Here is a 24,143-nt window from a genome sequence, read left to right as displayed (position 1 = left end):
ATAATAAAACTTAATTTGACAATTAGGTTTACATTTATTCAATGTTCTTACACTTAGATATATTCACAAATGTTTTAGTCCATATTCAACTTAGATGTTAGGTTATGTTACAGCGACTATCTTGTAGACACTGTTGCTTCTTTTCTTGCCGCATCTTGCAGTAGCTGTGTGTCAACTTCGTCTGCTGGTAATTGGACATAGCGCACAACAGATCCACGAATGAAACAATTCTTCACCGACAACATGTGAGGGTATTTATCCGGATCTATGACGCTTATGTCGGATAATTTTATATTCAAATATTGATCGACAGAATGCAATGTCCCGCATATGCTAAGGTCATTTTTTAATTCCACCACAACATCTTTTCCTATTAAAGATTTAAAGAATGAATAAAATAACATTTTACAAAGAATAACAAAATATGGAACTTGTAATTGTAAACACTTGAATTGACAGCGGCGTCAGTCAGTGACGCGGGCTTTGACATTTGCAAGGCTTTACACAGAGTAAAAATGCCGCCTTTTATTTAGCAACCACAGTGCATCATAATTCCCTTTGACTTGTCTATGGTGACTTTTACATACTCTCTAATGGCTTGTTTTTGTCCATGTTTTTTCAGGTTGGATTGGTTGATTATTTAAAGATTTTAAGAATAAGTAATTATAAAACAATTCACTTATAAACTACAAATATGAAAAAGTGAACATTTGTGTGATACTAATTGTATAGTCAATAAACTCACAATAGTCAAAGGTAGAGGTACATGTTCGTTTAACACACAAGCAAAATCAACAGGGTCTCACGATGGCCGCTGCTTTGACGGACGAAAATGCAGAGATTGTAAGTATATTTACAACTTGTTTTCATTCTATTTAAACGATTTTTCATAAAACTTATTTAACTGTATTCCAGGATTGGGGGAATGAAAGGTTAACTCGAGCACAGAAAGCTGTGGAAGCGAACGTATACGACGTGGATTCATGGTCTTTACTCATCAGGGAAGCCCAGACAAGGCCTATTAACGATGTACGGACAATGTATGAAAAACTTATTGCTGCATTCCCAACCACTGGCCGGTACTGGAAAATATACATTGAACAAGAGGTTAGAGAAGAATTCTTGTAAAACTTTTTTATTTCTACTTTTAGTCAATTAACAGAAGGACCAATGACATTATATATAAATGCCTATATATATAAGAAGTATAATTAAAAACCCATGTTACTTGTAATAAAAGTTTTCAAGAAGGCTATAAGGTATAAAAAAAAAACATAAATTCAGCTTCCTCTACAAACTGTTCTATTCTATTGATCTTTTTATTTCATATATACCCTTCATCAGAAAAAATGACTATTACAGATGTGGTAACAACCAATATAAAGTGGATTGAAATAAATATCAATATGTTCATTCATACAATAATAATCAGGTTTGAAATTCAATTTACAGATGAAGGCGAGAAATTTTGAAAAAGTTGAAAAGGTTAGTATTGATACAGCGTAAGTTAGTAATAAAAAATGTTAAATACTCTGTGATATTAGTGACTAATAAAGATAAAAAATACTCTAAGGTCTACAAATTATGTAATGCAAGTCTTAAGTTCAAATAAAGAAACCAGATAATGAAAATGCAATCTTTTCTTTCGGATAGGGTAACTGTGTTCAGACATGTCGGAGGTGATTTTCTATGGTGAAAATAAGTGTTGCAATTTATATAAAATGTTTATATGCTTTTATTAATAATCACCACGAGTTAAAAACAATTGTATTTGCAGAAATCCAATCCATAGAAGGTCACTTTTGACATGTATTAAACCCTCTTAGTGAATATATTATTAGTAAAAATATGACTATATATTGTTCTATATTTATTTTTTTCCTATATATTTCGTTTTAACCTAATCCTTACAACCATTGAAGAATGTGTTCAGTTTCAATTCAAAGTATCAGAAGTTATTACAATATAAATAAAGACTTCAAAAACAAGTTTACTCTTATAAGGCGATCAAGTAATATTTAGTGAAAATTGGTACCGTCTATTACCCAAGAAAAGGATCTTGATGGCACATATTCGTGATCATGTTGAGGTTAAATTGGTTTATAAGCTGTTTCAAATTATCTGGGTACATACATGAATACAATTTGTTTTGTTTGCTCATTCTAAACAAAAACAATGTTTTCTAAAATAGTGTTTTACGTCATTGGTCAATGATGAGCTTTGGAGATAATGATAAAACAACCAACTTGCATGTAATTCTCTAGGTTTACATTCAAACCGGAGTAACTGAGATTCTCATTGGGGAGTCATGTACCGACTTTAAAACAATATGATACTCCTTCAGAGTAATTTATTTACCCTTTAGTCCTATAGTCTTATACATTTACAGAAAATGCTGACTGAACTATCAGATGTATCAGGTAAACCTCTGGTCCATGTCTTTGTGATATAGAAGAAAAATCTTATATTTTGTCTTTGTTAATGTCTAAAAACAATGGGCTATTAAATTTTTTACCCATAAGAAGATATCTACAGCTCGGTCATGCCAAAGACCAGGCCATATTCAATAGAGTCATAACTAATCTTTTGGCCTACTAATGTTTTGGTCCTTCAAGCCAGACAATAAATATTCATTTTATTATGTTTGTATGGGTGTTTAGCTGTTCCAGCGCTGTCTTATGAAGATCCTTAATATTGAACTCTGGCGTCTCTACTTAAACTACGTCAAAGAAACTAAATGTATGCTGCCTACATACAAGTAAGTGTTGTTATATTTAATATGTTTGTTTGGTTGTTTACGCAAGTAAATTACTTCAAGATTATCTTTAACAATTAACATCTAAATGAGTAGTATTTAGTTATCGATTGTAGTAAAACTACAAAGAAATCTTTGATTACCCTCGTTGAAATTTTTTGTTGAGAAATAAATTGGACTGGATATCAAAGAAATATGCCTACATTGCTCCCTATTTGTAGAATTAATTTTAATTTAACATAGAACATTTGTACTTGCTTTTGATTTTCAGAGAAAAAATGGCGCAAGCTTATGACTTTGCTCTAGAGAAAATAGGCTTAGATATTCATGCTTATCCGATCTGGAACGACTATGTGACTTTCTTAAAAGCTGTCGACGCGGTTGGGTCTTATGCTGAAAATCAGAAGATTTCGGCTGTGAGGAAAGTATGTAGTAACATTTAATCTATACATATTAATAAAAATTTTATGTTTGTACTGTCATTGTAGTATAATCGAAAAAGAAATCGCATTTCGTACACGTGACGTATTTGTGAAAAAACATTTTTTTTTGTTTTGACTGTCCGCGCTTGCGTTTGTTCCGTTGTTGTTGAACATAGTATGAAATAACACATAGGCTACTAAATAATTGTTTTCTAATTATACGGGGACGAAATCACGGGCAACAACTAGTAGTTCAAATACATAACGTTGTTAATTTTCAGGTGTATCAAAGAGCGGTTATCACTCCTATTATAGGAATTGAAACATTATGGAAAGATTATATTGCATTTGAACAAGGGATAAATACAATTATTGGTAAGTTAATAATTACATGGGATTGTCACAGATTATATTTTAAAAAAATATTCTTATCATTATGGTCACTAACAAAAGAGTTGATATTTTATATGTACAAGAAACAAGTATTTTTAGTCTTATATGCATTATTTTGCCTTTTTTATTCACGTTGTGTTTTTAGTCAGTTGCTCCCTCAATTTACCCTGTTAGATATTTTTATGGTAGAATGTGAACAATATAATTCCTACAGCTGAGCGTATGGCAATGGAGAGGTCCCGAGAGTACATGAACGCGCGGCGCGTGGCCAAGGAACTGGAGACGGTAACTCGAGGACTCAACAGGAACATGCCCGCCACGCCGCCCACTGTCGACAGAGAGGAAATGAAACAGGTACGGCATCAGTACACCAATATCCATCTAAAAAAAAGAGTTACATCTTTCAAGATATATAACCGCTTTCGTCGATTTTAGAAGTTCATCATTCTTTATCTCAAAACTTAGTCTAGTCTATATTAGTAGAATAGACTATTTTATAAGGTTTTCATCATCCTTCTACTGTTAAACATATAAACAGTTGTTCAACACATTCACACTTTAAATTTTCAATTATTGTTTTTCGAAAAATTACGACAAGTTATATTCCTAAGGCATCTTCTCTATAAACGTTTTATCATTGCAGTTGTCACTAAAATGTCTTTTAACTACTTGTAAGTTAGCCTCAGTATAAAAATTCTAATTTGTTAATTATCAGGTGGAACTTTGGAAGAAGTATATATCATGGGAGAGAAGCAATCCTCTCCGGTCGGAGGACACTGCGCTGGTTGCCCGCCGCGTCATGTTCGCGATCGAGCAGTGCTTGCTCTGTCTTGCACACCATCCTGACGTTTGGCATCAAGCCGCGCAGTTCCTCGATCATTCCTCAAAACTACTGCAAGAAAAAGGGGTGAGATAAACATTTATCTACAGATTTAAATTCATCAAAAAAATTGTCTTAACTTGTATACAGTGTACTAGTAACTACACTGTATAATAATGTATGAAACATATACATTTTAGTATTATACAGTCAAGTAGTATACTCTATTTTATACTACTCAAATATATCTTACACTGTAATCTGTGCTTAATTCTAAATTCTTTTCCGCCGTAGTATACACCTGAGTAGTATACAATACACAGATGTATACATCAAAGTCACATTTGTTTGTATTTTATTCAGGATTCGAACGCGGCGCGCCTGTTTTCCGAGGAGGCGGCGGCGGTGTACGAGCGCGCGACCAGTGGCCCGCTCAAGCAGTCCACGCTGTTACACTTTGCGCACGCAGATTACGAGGAGAGTAGGCTGCATTACAATAAGGTGACTTAACAAGGAACAACTGTTTAAAAACTTATTATCAGTCCATGCAAAAATAGAGAACATACGTTTCAATAGGAGAAATCAACTTATTGTAATCCCTTCTCTTTTCTTAAAAAAGACAGAGTTAGAGTAGAAGTTCGCGGCTATAAAATAGACATTCTATACTTTATTATTTCGTAGGTCCATCAAGTTTACACGAGATATCTTGATATGGAGGACATTGACCCCACGCTGGCCTACGTGCAGTACATGAAGTTCGCACGACGCGCTGAGGGCATCAAATCTGCCAGAACTGTCTTCAAACGCGCCAGAGAAGATCCAAGGTTATTATAGACCTTTATTTAGATTTAAAGAAATTCTTTTGTATCATGTTAGTCTATGATATAGACCATAGACATAGGGGCTATATTCTATGATAACCAGTAACCGCATATATAAATGTGACCAGTTCATTTTACCAATTTTAACTTAATCTGGCCAAGTAGACAAAAGTATTGATAAAGTCTGCCATTTCGATGGAGCGCCACTCACCGGGCCACATAAGTTTGTAGGACTATACTTACTTTATTCCCAGGTCCCGTTACCACGTGTTCGTTGCGGCTGCCCTCATGGAGTACTACTGCTCCAAAGACAAGAACATCGCCTTTAGAATCTTCGAGCTAGGCCTTAAAAAGTTCTCGCACATTCCAGAATATGTTCTATGTTATATCGACTATTTGTCACATTTAAACGGTAATTATTTGAAATTTAACACCAAAGCCGGCTTAATTTATTTGTTGATATCAGATTAGAAAATATTTTAATTTACATACATGAACTCAACTCAAAGAGAAGTAATTTTTCTTTACACTAATTAAGTATAACAACGTAAATATTATGATCATAAAAACGTACAAAGCAACAAACACTAGGAATTAAAAAGAAATGTCAAAGAAATTCATAACAATAAAAACTTATGGTAATTAAATCGTGTCTATGATATTTGTAACTCTATATCAACAGAGGACAACAACACTCGCGTGCTGTTTGAGCGAGTGCTATCTTCGGGCAGTCTGAAGCCAGAGAGCTCAGTAGACATCTGGAACAGGTTCTTGGAGTTTGAATCCAACATCGGCGATCTTGTTAGTATTGTTAAAGTGGAGAAGAGAAGACAGGCTGTGCTGGAAAAGGTAGGATTACTAACATAGTATTGCTTTTTTATTTACTTTCCAAAAAAAATTTTAATAAAAAAAAATATTCGAGAAGCGAGTCTAGAACAAAATCATTAGAATCCGAAATATATCATTTTAATTGCTATTATTTTATGTCAATATACTTTGATTAATATGTTTGCTCTTATTAGATCAAAGAATTTGAAGGCAAGGAAACTGCACAACTGGTGGACCGCTACAAGTTCCTTGACCTGTACCCTTGCAGCATCGCGGAGCTCAAATCTATCGGATATACTGAGGTAACTATACAAAATTTTATGATCCTAGATATCGCCATTTCATCGAATTTAGGCGAAGTTTCTACGTATAATTTTTAAATGTTTGTTTTAGGTAGCGTCTATGTCAAACAAATCGTGGGCATTGGGCGGTCCGTTGGCCGGCATATCTCCGGAGCTGGCGGCTGTTATACTCGGACAGAAGTGAGTGCTATTTTTGTAGCTTATATAAATTAAAAACGAAATTTTAGTGTAATTAAATTAGGGAACAAAATTAATTTAATTGGAAAATATGAAAGAAAATTAAAATAGGTATATAAATAAATGACTTGACTTACTTGACTTAAAGTCCTATGTCCCCGTAGTGGGGTTCACAGTGCGACACCAGGTCGCTCTATCTTGGGCTCTGCGTTTGGTCTCGGGCCATGTCAGCCCTATTGCCTTCATTTCGTCAGCTACTGAGCGCCGCCTAGTTTGTTTAGGACGGCCACGTTTTCTTATATAAATAAATGTGTTCGCTATAATTTGCAGAGACAATGATCCTAATAAGGATATTGCTCGTCCCGACACCAGCCAAATGATTCCATACAAGCCCAAAATTAATCCGTTGCCCGGAGAACATCCAATATCAGGTAAATTATTATATTTCATTTTGGCAACAAGACAACAAGCAGCGACAGTTATGTGAAAGGGGGTTAAATAGAGATACAAGAGTTAAACTATATATAGTGTTCTGTTAAAACTGATGTTCGCAGTATCTTGACGTCATAAAGTTTGGATGGGGTCTATTCTGAATATGATTTTGGTTTTACATATTGCTACATAGCTGTCGCCTCCGATTCCGTCGGCGCCGAACTAAAAAAATAATTACTAGCATATGTGTTCTTGCAGACTATGTGCTACATCTATGCCAAATTTGAGCGAGATCCAAGCAGCTGTTCTGGTGATACGTTCTAATAACCATCCATCCAAACATTGGCATTGATAATATTAGTGTGTTGATTGATATTAATACGTTGCTTTAGGCGGCACGTTCCCGATGCCACCGGCTTGTGCGCACCTGTGCACGCTGATGCCACCACCCACCAGCTTCCGCGGACCCTTCGTCGCTGTTGACCGCCTCATGCAGCTCTTCAACCGCATCACGCTACCGGATAAACGTAAGTCATTGGGCAATCGTGAGTAGAGGAGCTCCTGAATCATCAGAATTTTCCCTGTGAGGAAAAAAATCAAGGCAAAAAAATGTAAAATTGTAATGATGTGTTGTTTAGTTATATTTCTTTAATAAGGTATTCTATATTTTTATGTATATCTTAAGCTGGATGATCAGATAGTGGTAGTGGTTTAGAAGGTAATTAAAAATAATATTTTAATGCAGCACCGGCGCCGACACAAGAGAACGGCTGCGACACGAAATTATTTGACTTGGCGCGCTCCGTGCACTGGATTGTTGATGATGAGGGAATCACCACCGTCTCCAATAAGGTACACAAATAAGTATAGTTAAAAAAATTAACCTATCTCTATCAAGTTAATTTATTGCCTGACCAGAAACATAAAACACCTAAACATATTTCATAGGAATATAGAATTATTTCTTCGAGTAAAAGTAATAAATCAGACGATTGAACGCCCCCTTGACAGGTTCTCTGTTTCTATTCAATATCGGGATACATAATTATCAAACTATATTATTACAGGCAAGACGAAGAAAGATCGGCGAAGATTCGGATGACGATGACTTGGGTGTCGCCCCGCCCGTCAACGACATCTACCGGCAGAGACAACAAAAGCGAGTCAAATAAAGTATTTACAACCCCAGCAACTGGATTATAAATAATTAAAAATAATGTTCGTCTTACAATTTTATTAAGTCGAAGTGTGAATGAATGTATTCCGGATTTTTTACAATAAAGTAATTAATTAATTATTAAGTTGTTTTATTTCACATGAAGTGATAGTCACTTGAAGCTCGAGATGAAAGTTATCTAAATATCATAACTGATAAATGAAGCCAGAAGGATCTTTTAAATTGTTAACGTAATACTCTTCTGTCTATAAATAATTAGTAAACTTTAAGCTTAGTAATTATATTACTAAACTTTGGGAATCGTTATAAATGAACGCAGCGTTAACTGAAGTAGACGTAATATTGACGTTGTCCTCTGACGTTTAATTGACGTTCCTTTCCATCAATAGTTCTGTCAAAAGTCTTTTCTGTTAGCCTTTTTTCTTGAAACTACGAATCAATGAATATGAAATTATTGTTTTGGTGTATTGAAAAGAAGTCAGAAAAAAACTTATAATTAAGTTGGATTATCATTTTATGGATTCTAAGTTAACGCCGACGATTTAGTTTTTTGATCTTCACACGATAACGTTAATCGTAACGTTGTAAGTCCGAAAATGGCATCGATTTTCAATGTTTTGCTGCGAAAATCGCCAAATTTAAGCCAATCTACAGCTTTATTAAAGAATTTACCAGCAGTCTACAATGTGAAGTAAGTATTAGTTTGAAAAATTCATTTATTCAATGATTAAATTTCGTCTTATTATGGTTTATTATTATGTAACGTCAGAGGTTATATTGTATTTTCGAAATATTTCATCAATTTTATGTTATACTTTAATCAAATTACAGATAATAAAAGTACTTAATTGCATTTAATTTAAAGCCTTAATGTAAAAAGTTGTACTTTTTAGTTGAACAAATAAGTGTCGAAAACAATATACGTTAGTAAGTTTGTACATTCATTTCAGCTCTCAAAGAAATGCGCATCGATGGATGCCTGATGCGGAGTACGTTAAGCAATTTGAAGGAGCTGTAATGTATCCTGATGAAGTTACATCTCTTATGAAGCATTTGCCTTACAACAGTAAGTTCAAAAATTTTAAAATCAAAAACTATCCAAAAGTTCCTTACACCTAAGTTCTATATTTAACATCTGCAATTATTAATACGCCCATAAACATAACTAAAGCAGCTAAAAAGAATCTAGAATTTTCAATGATTATGAATGTCCTGTTTTGCTTGTCTTTGTCATTTAGTGATTTTATTAAATTGAATTATGTCACTGTGCTGATGCCTATTAAAGGGGCAATATTGCTGTCTTAAAAAAAGTTAACTAAATTAGATGTTTTATATGTGTATAGGCATTATTGCACCAACTGAAAAGCAGGTTCGCAACATGGTGTTGAACTTTGGGCCGCAGCATCCTGCTGCCCACGGTGTACTCCGCCTTGTTTTGGAGTTGGATGGTGAGGTAATTATTGTACAATTATAATATATATTATATTTAATGTTTAATATTTTTAATATAATTGTACTAGATATCTACACATATAATATATAAGACATGAGCTGAAAATGTTTACAAAATTGTAGCTTTATTAAATATGTTTAATATGTGTTACAGACGGTAAGAGCAGCTGATCCCCATATTGGTCTTCTCCACCGTGGCACTGAGAAACTCATTGAGTACAAGACATACACTCAGGCGTTGCCTTACTTTGACCGTCTTGACTATGTCTCCATGATGTGCAATGAACAATGCTTCAGCTTAGCTGTTGAAAAACTTTTAAACATTGATATACCTATAAGAGCTAAGTATATTCGAAGTAAGTATTGAATTATATAACAGTAAAAATAGTTAATGAAGATGTTCATTTACATTAATAAAAAAATGCAGTTCTCACAGGACCCCCTGTGAGTGTTCATAGGGCGAGTGGGATTAGTTTAGTGGGTCCCTACTGGCCTTGTCGTTTAGTTTAGATTCAGTTTTAATTATGAATAATTATGACATAAGTGTCTTCATTTCATTTTCAGCACTGTTTTGTGAGCTGACACGTATTAGAAACCATATTATGGCGGTGGCAACGCACGCTTTGGATATTGGTGCGCTTACGCCACTGTTCTGGCTGTTTGAGGAAAGAGAAAAGTTGATGGAACTTTACGAAAGAGTCAGCGGCGCACGTATGCATGCTGCGTACATACGTCCTGGAGGTGTAGCACTAGTGAGTGCTTTTTATAGCATATAAAATAAGTGAAAAAATCTTGCTGAGAATATTTGTACAAACTGTGGAAGTGTTACATTTAAGAAAAGTTGTACAGTACAAGAAAATTAATTTATTTTCTACCATATTATTCATGAAAAGCCTAGCTTTGTAAATAATTCCTTCAATATGTCATTTGCCAATGCATTAAAATTTATCTAGGCTATGTCAATCTGAAGGGACTTGGTTGCTTTACTATTTTTTTTGTTTTTCAGGATATGCCATTAGGTCTTATGGATGATATCTATGAATTTGCTATCAAATTCTCGGAGCGTTTGGACGAGGTGGAGGATGTGCTCACCACCAACAGGATCTGGGTTCAGAGGACTAAGGACATTGGTGTGGTCACTGCCGAGGATGCTCTCAACTATGGCTTTAGGTATTTTTATGCCAGTTATTATTACAATGAATTATACCTAAACTGACAGTTTTGTACACATAATTAAAAAAACAGTTGAACCTGGATAAGTCAGAGTCCAAGGGAACGCAATATTGATTTTTCGTAGAGATTTTTCTGTAACCTAAGTTACATTACTACCCTTTATTCTGGCTTATAGATTTTTCTTGCTTATCCTGGTTTGACTGTACATATAGTTAAATCAAGTTAACTTAGTTTTAATACATTTATAGCGGTGTGATGCTGCGTGGCTCCGGCATCAAGTGGGACCTCCGCAAGGCGCAGCCTTACGACGCCTACCATCTAGTCGACTTTGATGTACCTATTGGAACTAAGGGCGATTGCTACGACAGGTGCGAGCATTTAAATATTTTTTGCAGATGTGTATGATTTATTGAAATTGGGAATTGTATGTCAATTTTATTGTGTCCTGGAGTCTAAATGGCTGAAGTCTAGAATTTTGTGTAACGGTATATGATTTTTTTTCTGTTGGGATAACAATGTGTGCATGTTTCGACAGTGGGTACTAATGGTTAAGTTTTGTAGGTATTTATGTCGTGTGGAAGAGATGCGTCAGTCTCTACGCATCGTGGACCAGTGCCTCAACAAGATGCCGCCTGGTGAAGTGAAGACCGATGACGCTAAATTGACTCCACCCTCGCGTGAAGAAATGAAGGTATTTCTCAAATTTTACTTTCAACTTAACTGACAGGGTCATGTTTTTCTAATGTAGTATTTGTTTTATTGTGGTTGAGTTATTAGATTCAGAACATGTTTTTTATGAATTAACAAATATAATAGCGTCTAAACAACTACGCCAATGAGGTTTATGATTTATTACTTAGTTTTTTTTTTATAGAAAATATGATGTGACAAATTAAGTATTTAATATTGTTTTCTTTACGTCAGACATCAATGGAGGCCCTGATTCATCACTTCAAGCTGTTCTCGCAAGGCTACCAGGTGCCCCCGGGCTCCACATACACCGCGATAGAAGCACCCAAGGGAGAATTCGGAGTATACCTCGTCTCTGACGGCGGATCTAAGCCATACAGGTATGAATATAGTTTTATTACACGGGCTGTTCTTGATCAATCATCGTATCTGAATTCACTCCATACAGGGTGTTATAATTTACAAATGATTAAAGTGTTACATAATTATCCTTTTGTTTGCATGATTTATTGATGGTTTCTGAGACCAAAATCCTTTCATAAAAATATCTGTTTTCTCAACCATTAACAGTGATTTTGACCTCGGAAACCAAAGTTAAGGATCACTTTGATTTACTGAATGTCTATAATAGAGTCTATATTCTATGCTGCAATTTTCATTCTTTCCTTTTTATACAAGTTTCTTTTCTTCATAAATTAGTATTCGTTTATAATCGTAATTTGGATTATGTTAAGATTGTATATTAAATTATAGTGATGTTTTTAGATGCAAGATCAAGGCGCCCGGTTTCGCTCACTTGGCCGCTCTAGAGAAAGTCGGCAAGAACTCCATGTTGGCCGATATCGTCGCCATTATTGGAACACTCGATATCGTGTTCGGTGAAGTTGACCGATAAATATTCATTAAACGAATTCTAGCTGAAAATCAAGTGTAGAAATGTATAATTTTAATTTGTAAGCAATAAATTATTAAGGAACACCCTTTTTTAATGATTATTTAATTACAAGTAGTGTTGCTGTAATAAATAATATCATTGCGGGATTCTTTTCTACATTTTTTTAGGTAAAGATTTTAACTAAATTCATCTCATTTTTCTAATTAATTTTTTAATGAAAAATATATATTTGTCTTTATGAGCTCTAAATAAAATCCTTATTGACAATTAATAGAAAAGAAATGTAGGACTAACATACATTTAAACAACAGAATACATCTAATTATTTTATTCACTTAAAGCTATTCTTTTTCTTCGATTTCAGGCAAATCTCTGTCAGTTTCTTGATCAAAATACCCTTCTGGTACTACATAGTCATCAGGAGGTCTCATTGGACCAAACATGCGCTTAACTGGATTCTCATCATTTTTTACTTTAATAATTTCACTATTAGCATTTTTAATAACACTTTTTTCTATTTCAGGTCTATTATCTATTGATTCAGTTTCTTTTATTCCGTTGTTGTTCTCTTTTGTTTTTAATTTTGTTTCTGTTTTGTTTTTAGTTTCACTTTCCTCATCTGAGTCCATTTCTTCGACGAATTCTGTTTCTTCTTTCTTCATTTCTTGTTTAACTTTAGGCCGTTTTTCACCGTCTTTAAGTTTTAACCTAAGGGATAAAAAAAATTAATACCTTGTTAAAAATATTAATTGTCACAAAAATGTTAACATTATAAAATAAATGTTAAAAACGTTTTTTACAAACCTTTTTCCATAAACAACTGAATTACTTCCAACCTTCACAGTCATCTTTTTATCATCTTTCTTGATGATTGGCGGCGCGTGCGCAGGCCGAGCTATATCCGCGAGTCTTTGTGTTTTAGCTAGCTCAGCTTTTAGTTTTTGTATGTTCATCTGAAAAAATACAGACACATATATTAAACCAATATTATATAAAAAATACCTAATGCATGTAAGCCCCTCAGTGGGGACGTAAAGTGAGCTGATGATGATCTTATAATTAAAAACAAATCAGGGATTATTCAGAATTTAAGTAATTAAAATGTACTTAAATATACCTTAGTCTTTGATATATCAGCTTTAACAGCCATAGCTTGTGGTTTAGACGCGAGTTCGTTCATGTACGCGTCAAGCGCATCATCATCGTTGTTGCTGCCCGTCTGACTCTCACCACCTGAACGCAGACGAGCCAGGGATTTCTCTTCCTTGATTATCTTCTCTTCTATCTCTTCTATTTGTTTGAGCTGTAAAGGTGAGTTATATTGCTAATTTGTTCAACACTTAAATATTACATAAAAAAATAGTTAGACAAAGATCGCTTGAAGCAAGCAACAACAATTTATAGTTTTGTTATCGACTTAAAAAAATATTTATATCAAGAACAGGATTTTAATTTAACTTAGAATGCCTATATATTCCATTCTTTGGATCCCTGCAGTGTTAAGAAAAAAAATATAACGGTTTTTTTTTAAGTCAAACTAATTCAACTACTTTGTCTACTTTAACTCACCAGATCATCGTATGTGAGTGGCTTATCGTTGTTATCCTGTGCCGCGCCGAGTTTGATCATACGCATCTTGCGCTTCCTCTCCACATGCCCGGTGCGGTCGAGGAACGAGTCGTCGTCCGAATCGTAGTAGTCATCCGCGCTCCAATCACGTTCTTTACGCCGACGTGATTCTAGTGAAATAAAGTAATGATATATTTCATGATAAATTTTTCTATTTGAATTGTACCAGTCAAAACAACAAGTTGATTAAATCCATTCTTGTTACTTGAATATATCATGTGATATTACTATGAAACAAAAAGGGGTCTAGCACGAAAATTTTCGAAAAAGGTTTCATAGCGTCATCAACCAAAATAAGTTTGTTAAATTTTGTAATATTACGCATACTTTCTTGCAAATTTTCGTGCTATGGCCCCTGTAACAAATATTATTACACTAATAAGAGTATTAGTAAAAGTATTTACTTACCATGTTTTGACTGCCTTAATAGTCCAGCTCTGTCGAGTACCCGGCATGCCTCTAGGGCGCAAGCGACTACGGCCTCTTTCTTCTTACCGCGATGGATCACCTCTGCCACCACAGGACGACCTCGGGCGTCATCAATCGGTAGTTCCACCCTAAACAATTACTATGAAATTTTTGCAACAAATGGTCACTATATAACAGTTCAAATATTCTACCAACTAGTTGAAAGATTAGTTGCTCAACTATTTAAGTAGTCCGCTGAACAATAGAATCAAAGTTTTAAAACATATAATTACCTGCAAATAAACTGGCCGACACCCCTTTCTTCACAATTATAGCTTAACTCATGACCTTCTCTTTCAAAATATCCACGCAACGTCTTTTTAGGATCCGTCAAGTATAGCTCTTCATTGGCAGTGGTAGCGTATGGATTTTCTGCAAGGTCAGGTTCTTCGTCTGCATCTTCGCCTAGAAAACAAACATACAGGATCAAGTCAAAATAAAAATTCCAGTGTGACAGAGAAAAAAGACAATCAACTTTAAATGTTTGTTGTGTAAGAAAATCTAATTACCCATTCCCCAATCAATTCCTTGTTCCTCTCTTTTTTTCTCTTCCTCCAGTCTTTCCTTCTCCATTGCTTCCTTTGCTTCTTGTATCATCTTTGCTCTTGTCAACTTCATGTCTAATGCTTTTTGTTTAATTTCTGTCACTGTTAATTCCGATTCACCCTCACAATCAAAGTCTGGACCCTGTAAAATGAGATAAATACAAGTTAAAAAAAAGAGAAACTGGTTCCCATTAGACAACACATGTGCAAAAAAATATTGTTATCTGTATTATTTGACAGAGGTATAAGTATATGTTTTGGAAGTGGAAACTCATGATTGCAGGATATTATGATTAGAAATATGTTCCAACACATTTAAAATGTTACATGCCACCAATTTTTTTATATCAAAGTGAACTATCAAGGTGGTCCATTACCACTGCAATTATTAATACAATCTATGTATTTAGTATGGAATGTTAAAATAGTTACAAGTAAAATATATGTCCTGGTGCTGTTCCCAAATTTGATTTGATGACCAACTCTGACTCTGCTGTAGTGCTTCTCTTTTATTCTGTCCCGGTTAAGGAATGTTCCATGAGTGCTGCCCAGATCATACAAGTACCAACCGCAAGGTGGTTCACCTTCATCAGCAAATGCTTTATATTGCAGGACACAATGGTGCCTTTGGAATAAAAAAAGACATTGTCATATCATATTGTATACTAAACCAGATTGTAAAAAAATTTTGTTAAGTTATTCTTAGAAAGTTGGACAAAAAATTTGTTGAATGAAAGTTTCTGCTTGCACTTTTAGAGTTTGACATTATTTTTACTTTGGTGTTGGAACTCATAATAGGTTCAACTATTTATTAACTAAACATTACCTTGATATGGTTGGATGTGCCATCACAACATCGCAGTTAGCTAGTCTTCCAAAAACATAGAATGGTTTGGTTGTTAAATCAACTTTTTCAACAATCATACCAGATTTCAACACTTCAAGACCATATTCCGAACCTGTAATATAATTTTATGAATACAAATACTATCTCAATTTAAGGCTTGCTTTTTACTTTCTCCACAAATTAATAACAGATTAAACTACAATAATACAAACCATCCGGACAAATTCCTGACCATTTCGGTTCTTTATAGGGTATGGGTGTAGATAGCTCTTTCATTAGAACCGCCGGTGGTAATGAACTTTTAGCGATTGGTTCAGATGTTTGTATATTAATTTCTTCTGTTTTGGGTTCCTTAGGCTTGTCGGCTTCGAGTTTCGCCTTTTTGGGTAGTTTTCCAATGCGTCCAATGAGAACAGGCTTCTTGAATTCGGTGTTTTCATTTTTGTTTTCAGAATTGTCTTCCATGATAGGTTAATAAAACTTTTAAATTAAAATAACACACTGAATTGCACTATAATATTTAGTTTTGGTGAAAGTTATTTGAACAATGTGATAAAATTACTTAATTTTATTTAATAAATACAAATTAGAATTCTAAACGTTGACGATAAACATGACTGACAATTGATTGTAATGCAAATGTCAAGTTGACAAAACATTTAAGGTTATTGCCATACTTTTTAGATTTATTTAAGCCTTCCTGAGGAAAATATAATTTATGGAAATCAAATCCAGCGAATACAAAGCGGTAGTCTTTCTAATAAATTAGATATATTAAAATAATTTCCAAAAACAGAACTATACTGAAAACTAAGTAAAGAGAATTGTTAGGAACGAAGAACGAATGAAACGAAGAACTAATTCGAGGAATGAAGGAATCTATGGAAAGAATGAAACAAAGCGCCATATCAATCAATCAATCAATTCAAACGAATTTGTGCCGACAGGTAACCGATTCATAATTTTGTTACCGTGAATATTATTTCGAACTTAACTTTTTCGTTATCAAGTATTTTCGGTTACTCGTGTGTGTATCAGTTGTAGTGATAAAACATAACAGTGTATTCATGTGACAAAGTGACCATATTGTTCGACTTCGTATACAAGGTATTTAAACAAAGATTTACCTGTAATTAGAATAATCCGCAACCTTATCAATTTTGATAATATCTATGCATGTTGAATATCTTAACTAACGCAGAAAATTCGTAGATTGTTGTCAGCAATCAAGATAACTCTCGTAAAATCCGGTCTGTACGTAATGAAAAAATATTTCTCTTTTTCTTTATTTTTGGGTTATGTTATCGTTTCTAGGAAGGTTGAATCATACTATTGTTTATTAAGTGAAAGCAATTCCACAGGTCACGCTATTCTTTCAAGTCTTATCGTTTTCATCTTGCCAATAATCCAATACTAGATGGTATCTTAAACAATTTGGAACCAATTTCTCTTCACGCATTCAAAAATTGATTGTTCAAATAAACTTTTACCTTATATAATTTGCCTCGAGCACTGTTTCAAGTTGTGAATTTAGAAATTTGCTATGCATAAACCAGTCTCTTCAATCAAGGTCACTGCATGTTTATTATATTTGCCTTTATTTCTCAATGAAAATCAAAATTCTACATTAAATCATTATTGTGAATTTTGTGGTGAAATTTTACATGTTTTAGTTTTTTTTTGATACTTAAAAATGTTGTTTAGTATTAATTAAAGGTGCAAAGATAATTATTGCTTTGAATTTATCACCTTGCATATATTGATGAAAATGTGTCAAAACATTACATTACCAAAGTACTTATGAAAATGGGAAAAATAAATGGAAATACTTAATATCTGCCTATTTGATGGTTGTTTGGGATACAGGGCTACAGTTGTCAGTGATATTAGGGAGCTACAGTTCTTGTAACTAAACAACTAGAACATATTTTGGTTAGATATTAGATTTTTATATATGTACTCATGACAAAAAGATAAATTGATTAAGGTGTGTCTATGAATGTGTTCTATTGACCACAAATATTTGTGTAATATAGTCACGGAAGTAAAATATAACTGTACTTCAACGTTGGGAATATCACCATCTTATCTATCCCTGGCACTGACACTAACTTTTTAATGATAAAAGCTGTTCTTATCATTTAATAAATTGATAAAGATAAATTTTGGTCATAATCAGTCATATTGCAACATTTCTATTTACAATTGTTCATAGTGGTGATAAGGTAAATAAGAAAGTAGTTGCACTTGTCTTCTACTAGACATTAAAAAAATATTTTATTAATTAATAATGGAATTAATTATTTTTTATTTATGACTATGTAAAGGATTGTTTGTTATATTTCTAATTCTCTTTCAAAAGAAAAGGATAACAATAATGGTTTAAATTGAAACAGAGGATAATGTCTTAAGGATATAACAAATATTTTGTGTGTGCAAATTGTTTTATGTAAGAAATCTTTGTTTCTTTCACAGAATATGAATGTTTAGACATTGTCACATATGACCTCATGCAATGACGAATATTTTAATGATTGTTGGTCAGTAGTGAAGTTTTGAGAACATAGCCAATAGCCCAATGGTTAAGGGTACGGATTTCTAACCTTATGTTGATTGTGATCACAGGAATAACGAGCCATTTAAATACTATAATTTTTCGTCATATAAACTATTTACACTGATGTCACTAAAAAAATATGATACTAAATTAGTTGACTCATTATTTATTGCAGTACAATAAAAATAATATACAAATAGCTCACGTAACAAATAACAATATCGTAATATTAAATAATATGAAATAATTTTTCAATCCTACAAAATCATAGGATTGCAAACTATTCTGATGTTACTGCTGACTAGGGGTTAGAATTCGGAGCTCCGAGTAAGGGGTTCTGTATCGAATCATTGTGTGAAGAGAAATTTTAGGTCTAGAATATTTAGCTTTTTCTCATAAGAAGGTTTTTCGGTTTAATTTAAATGGGAACTAAAATTTTTGTTTTAAAAGTATTCGTAAAGTTATGCGAAAGGCACGAACTGTAGCCTCAATCACGACGTGCATGTCAACAAGTGAAGGAAAACCTTGATTAAATTACCAAATGTAATGTCACAGAATTACGTCTAACCTACATTGGCATTTGGTAACATTATCTGTTACTATACTTTAAATGTCTTATTTAGTACTAGCGATTGCCCGCGACTTCGTCGTCGCTAAATTAAATATAAATAGACTAATTTACTCCCGCACACTTAAGCTCACTACCAGTAAAAGTCCCGAAAAATTATGACCAGCCGTTTCGGAGTTTGCCCTAAACTTACTCCGATTTGCAGAAAGACAGACAAACTATGACTTTAGCTATCGTTATTCTAATGTTTTTGCTGTTAAATTAAATTGATAGTAATGTTACGTATTTGTTTTTTTTTTGATACAAAGAAACAGTTTCTCATTACTATAGCATTCGAGTAAGATTTTTTTTTGTGACAAGTATAACCGTATTTCACGTATTGACAATTTTACACTATTATGTATTGTACATTCATTTGATTTTGATCCCTATCATGTTGCTTTAAATATACTTGTTGTGTGACAGTAATGGAATACATTTTTCCCACAAAACAAACGGTAGCCTAATGTCAGTATGTCTGTGGGACTACGTCACAAGAATGATGTGTAGACCGTTACAAAATGACTACATTTGAGCGGTATCAAGTGTAATTAGTTGTTTTTTTATTAAAAAAAGAGTCAAAGTAGCGCAGGTCAAGTGTTAAATGATTCTTTACCATATGCTTGTAGCTTTCAAATGTATTTCACGGATTACTGCTACACTCACAGATGTTTAATAGTTACTTAAAAGTCTCTAAGTGTAGATTTAGTAAGAAAAATTTACACTTGGAGACTATGCATAAAATAGGCGTGAAGTTGAAACAATTACGTTCGATGAGGGTGTGTACGGAGGCCTTATCTTGGTCATCTTCTCTTACCGTCCTTTTCTTGTAAGAAAGAAATGTGAAGATGGCGATTAATTTGACGGAATAGGCCTATTAAGGTGAAATACCTTTTTTCTGTGCGTCCTCACCATCGATTAAATATAACCAATGCATCGGTGGTCATATCTTGCGGTCGGCATCGGTTATCCCTTTATTAGTTTCATAGGAAGAAATCAACGACCTAAAAGTTCAGTTTACTATATTCTTAACTCTGTCGATGCTGTTGGTAATAAGCTTGCGTTAGATGTAAGTGTATGTAAACAATGTTGTAATGGTTGATTTCAAATTAAACATCCAGTCAGTTTCCATGTTACGAAACATTTAGAAATAATGCATGTATAGATTTTTAATCTTGTTAAAATGTCCGTAGCTGTTATGTAACATATATTTTTTTGGGTAATTACCACCAAACAACTAAAAAGAAGAATCCGATCTGTAAATCTACGCAACCTTTTTATTGAACTGAATTTATTGGACCCTCTATATCTTCTAAGGTGAAGATACGTCGAGGAGATTTATTACACAATTGTGACATTTATTTCGAAATAATTAATACTTCTTGATTGTTCTTCTGTTGTCATTGATTATATTTAGAAGATAATCTGCCTCAAATACTAATTTCATACAACTCTATCCGCCGTCATATCAGAATTCACATTCACTCAATCGGTCAACTGTATCATATTAAATTTTCCATTCTCGACATTGTTTCTCATAGTTCTCGTCGATATCCTATATATTTTCCTTTTCTTTCTGCATTTCCAGGATTATTTGTATTAAATTATTAAGCGGTAATATATTTCCTCTATATACTCGTGTTTCGTAAACGTATGTAATTAATGTATTATTGTAATTGTTGACCAATAGTTGCAGACGTAGTCTATTGTGACGTACAGGAAAGACGAGACTTGTACGTGCATTGTACTGTTTGTACAGTGACATGAAGCTAAGTGAATTTGGAGGTGGTATTCATTTGACTAATGAAGTAATTTGTAGCGAAAGTTAATGAATTATTTTTGTTAAAGTTGCCATATCCTATAATGTATTCTTTTCAAACATCTCGTTTGATAATAGTTATGCTTCACCACTTTGTCTGTCAACATTTACATCAACTGTTTAATATTACAGTTATTGTTCTAGTTATTTGAATTTTATCTCTAGGTTAATTAAATTACCTTACTCCACTGAGTTACTTGTTTGTTGTTTTTATGTTTTATCTTTGCATTTATGCGTCAAATAAATATATCCATACTGCATAAGTTTTCCTTATAAAGACATGATTATTAATAGAATTTAAGCTATATAAATTAATACAAGTCACTGATGTATTACTATCTTACTTCTTACTAATTTTATAAATTCGAATTGGGCGGATGGATGGATGTATGTTTGTTTAAAGGTATCTCCAAAACGGCTGCATGGATCTCGTTGAAATTTAGCATAAATGTAGAACATAGTCTGGGACAAGACATAGACTAACGCAGTTGCGGGCGACAGCTAGAAATTAATAAAAAATGTTTATCAGTTTCATATTTTATATGTCGTATGTTATTGCAATTCGAAGGGCGTTTTCTATCACGCTTTGGAATTAGTGTGATAAGTTTCATTGTCGCGTAATAATTATATCAGCTGCAATAAGTCAGATTGTAAATATCTAAAGATCTTATCAACCTTGAAAGATTCGCCATAATTTATTTAACTTTTAAAAACAGCCGTAAATAAAAAATATATTTAAAAATAAAGATTAGCTTCTATTTGCTATTTTTAATATAAATATAATTTCTTAAAACTCTTACCTAAAAACTATAAAATATTATGAAATACAACATTAGAAAATACGTTCTTAGGAATTTCCGATCTGAATATAATCCACTGAGCGTCTAAATCTTTCGTATCTTCGTGCATTTAACGTTTTCTTGAGATTTGCATGCAATGAATGGTAGAGTTTTTGTTGCGTCTTTGTCTCGTCCACGCAGCGATGGCTCCGTAATTAGCCGACTTTCAAAATAGGCCCGCGATTCGATCTGTGTTCGGCCGCTCGAAGCCCCTTGGACACTCGCCATCGCTCATTGTTTCGACACTGTTCGCCTCGCGAATATATCGCAAGATGTTATAATTTGTTAATTTTTTAATTATTCGCATTATTAGAATATGATTGGATTTGTCCGCGTACTGTACCAAATATTCACGATCTTAATAAAATCGAAAATTTCTAAATAGATCTTACTAATCTTTAAAATTCTACATATATTAATTCCTAGTTATGTGGTTCTTATTACCTTTACTTATTTTACAAGGTCATGGATTCGAATTGCAACTGAGAAATATTTCGTTCTGCTTTTACTATCATGGTTATTTCGCAATAAGAATAGTGAATCTCCTATCGTATTTGATTGAAAGCTTAGAGAAAGGTTTACAGCAATTATAACTATCGCCTTAGGCTAAAATTTATGACAACTTTCACTTATTGAATGTTGTAAAACAAGAATTGTAAATATCTCTAAGTGAATGTATGCGGTTACTATTTAAAATTTAATGAATTCATACAAGAAATGTATGTAAATACGTGATAGATATAGATCATACAACGATATCCGTGAAGCACCAACATGCATGATTGTCGCATGTTGATTAGATAACACGATAAATGACTTTAAATTGGTAGAAATTATATATTATCGTTTGTTTGCAAGTTTTTGCAAGTTAACATGAATTATTCTACATGTTTTTTTTTTATAAAATATTAGCAGATTTTTATAAATTTACTAATATTTCTTGTACCATTCCAACTAAGCTCTTAACTTGTGCTAGGACATGGTTTACAATAGTTGAATAGCGGGATTCGAACCCCCGACCTCGTGATCGAAAACTCGTACCCTTAACCATTAGGCTATTGGCGTTTGTTAATAAATATTGAATGACTTCATTGACAAAGTTTTCTCTAATAATTGGCATTTCCTATTCGATTTCTGTATAGGTACAGTGTAACCAAAACAACCCAACGAAGTGGGTCAAAAGAGGACCAAGTTTCATAAAATCTTTCAAGAGATGTATAAGCAGAATATTGTTGCCAATCTCTGCTGAACAAGAATTTAACCATAAATAGTCGACACTAGCCCAATCCGCTAAGGTATAGGTTATAATCAAGAAATTGAACTGAACTAGACTAAAGAGATGTAACTGTTTTCGTCGTATGGGTCGTAATGTTGTTTAGGTTAAGAAATTTCATGATCTATAAATACAGTTTTAAATTTAATATTGGTGCTGCCTTGAAAAATTCGCGGTTATGTCTCAGTAAAGGCTTTAGTACCCGCACGAGGTGAATTCTTGTTTCGCATTAATCACCTAATGGATGTTTTATGTTACTTTCGTGAATTTTAGACGCGTCAATGTGTGTGTATTGAGCAAAGAGCTGACCTTTTCATTCACAGGGGAGCTACTTTGTAAATTTATAACTACCATATTGATATAGGAGTGAATTAGTTAACATAACTTTATATAACAAAGAAAGAAATTATGAAATTATAAACATACTGTATTTACACAACATATTGATATCCCTCTCATACGCTTTTAAAAGTCTGAGACAACAATTCCAGTTCTTGTGTTTCGGCAGAAAGTTACGGTAAAAATATTTTATAACAATGGATTGTGAAAAAATACAATTATTATTCAAATTAGAATGTTCAAAGGAATTAAAAATACATTGAATCACATGGGTTAGTACCCTTGTGTAGGATAAAGACCTCTTGCGTATGTCATCGCGGCCAATGTCCCAGTTTTATAGTTTTTATGCACACGTTTGTCATAGTTTAGTTTTTACATGTAATACAACATGTTCTTTTAACAATTTCTAAAGAAGTGAGACATATCTATCCATCTATACTAAATATAAATTCAGTGTTTTTAATTCCCTAAGAGATCCAAAGACCAAACAAATTTAATGAAGTTTTGGTTGGATTTTCTGAATACACCAGAGAATGTTATTTAGATTTTTTTTATATGTAATATTTTAAAGCATTTGAAGAATCTAATATAACTAAAAATTGGACAAAAAGAATACTTATTAAGTTACCGATATGAAAAAAATGTGTAAAATCTTTAAATCAATAGAACAATTGTAAATAATTGGTATTTATTAACAAGTATTTAACGAGTGAATGTTTTATGCAGTACGAAGTTATTTTATTCAATGGATACGAACACCAATGCCACCCACTTATTGTATGCTTCAGAAACTTTAAGGTATCTAAACCACTGTAAGCTATTATTTATGAAAATATTACGAAACAATGTTCCACGGCTTACAAAAACTTTTAGAAGAAACTAT

The 24,143-nt window shown here is 33.2% G+C and overlaps 4 protein-coding genes across 10 annotated transcripts in view; 3 read left to right on the top strand and 1 right to left on the bottom strand.

The window, feature by feature from the left end:
- Positions 1–582: 582 nt before the first annotated feature.
- Positions 583–8,247, top strand: su(f) (cleavage stimulation factor subunit su(f)). The gene is made up of 18 exons (XM_013321439.1): positions 583–843; positions 916–1,107; positions 1,453–1,485; positions 2,661–2,758; positions 3,027–3,180; positions 3,459–3,552; positions 3,785–3,924; positions 4,286–4,477; positions 4,754–4,891; positions 5,072–5,214; positions 5,466–5,623; positions 5,894–6,060; positions 6,234–6,341; positions 6,433–6,521; positions 6,849–6,949; positions 7,343–7,477; positions 7,696–7,802; positions 8,018–8,247. The coding sequence occupies exons 1-18, from the start codon at positions 808–810 to the stop codon at positions 8,120–8,122; spliced, it is 2,190 nt and encodes a 729-aa protein (XP_013176893.1). The 5' UTR covers positions 583–807; the 3' UTR covers positions 8,123–8,247.
- Positions 8,248–8,532: 285 nt separating this feature from the next.
- On the top strand, positions 8,533–12,431 carry ND-49 (NADH dehydrogenase (ubiquinone) 49 kDa subunit). Its single transcript, XM_013320340.1, has 10 exons — positions 8,533–8,818; positions 9,078–9,193; positions 9,471–9,580; positions 9,734–9,935; positions 10,144–10,331; positions 10,586–10,749; positions 11,001–11,120; positions 11,314–11,443; positions 11,677–11,822; positions 12,208–12,431. Exons 1-10 carry the CDS (start codon positions 8,724–8,726, stop codon positions 12,335–12,337), a joined length of 1,401 nt encoding a protein of 466 aa, XP_013175794.1. The 5' UTR covers positions 8,533–8,723; the 3' UTR covers positions 12,338–12,431.
- Positions 12,432–12,650: 219 nt separating this feature from the next.
- LOC106123937 (kanadaptin) lies at positions 12,651–16,336 on the bottom strand. Its single transcript, XM_013320352.1, has 10 exons — positions 16,039–16,336; positions 15,806–15,938; positions 15,412–15,604; positions 14,944–15,121; positions 14,668–14,839; positions 14,375–14,523; positions 13,907–14,076; positions 13,455–13,640; positions 13,142–13,290; positions 12,651–13,045 (listed from the first exon to the last, which is right to left on the bottom strand). Exons 1-10 carry the CDS (start codon positions 16,289–16,291, stop codon positions 12,679–12,681), a joined length of 1,950 nt encoding a protein of 649 aa, XP_013175806.1. The 5' UTR covers positions 16,292–16,336; the 3' UTR covers positions 12,651–12,678.
- Positions 16,337–16,737: 401 nt separating this feature from the next.
- Positions 16,738–24,143, top strand: part of Wdr62 (WD repeat domain 62) — a 64,000-nt gene continuing 56,594 nt past the window's right edge. For all 7 annotated transcript variants that reach the window (XM_013320995.1, XM_013320993.1, XM_013320991.1 and 4 more), the window contains exon 1: positions 16,738–16,933. The gene's annotated coding sequence lies outside the window, so the exon portion shown is untranslated. The remainder of the gene's footprint in view (positions 16,934–24,143) is intronic.

This window comes from Papilio xuthus, unplaced genomic scaffold (assembly GCF_000836235.2).
Source record: "Papilio xuthus unplaced genomic scaffold, Pxut_1.1 DF825946.1, whole genome shotgun sequence".
Classification (NCBI taxonomy): domain Eukaryota; kingdom Metazoa; phylum Arthropoda; class Insecta; order Lepidoptera; family Papilionidae; genus Papilio; species Papilio xuthus.
The sequence above is the reverse complement of the archived record's forward strand: the minus strand, read 5'-3'. Positions and strand labels throughout refer to the sequence as shown.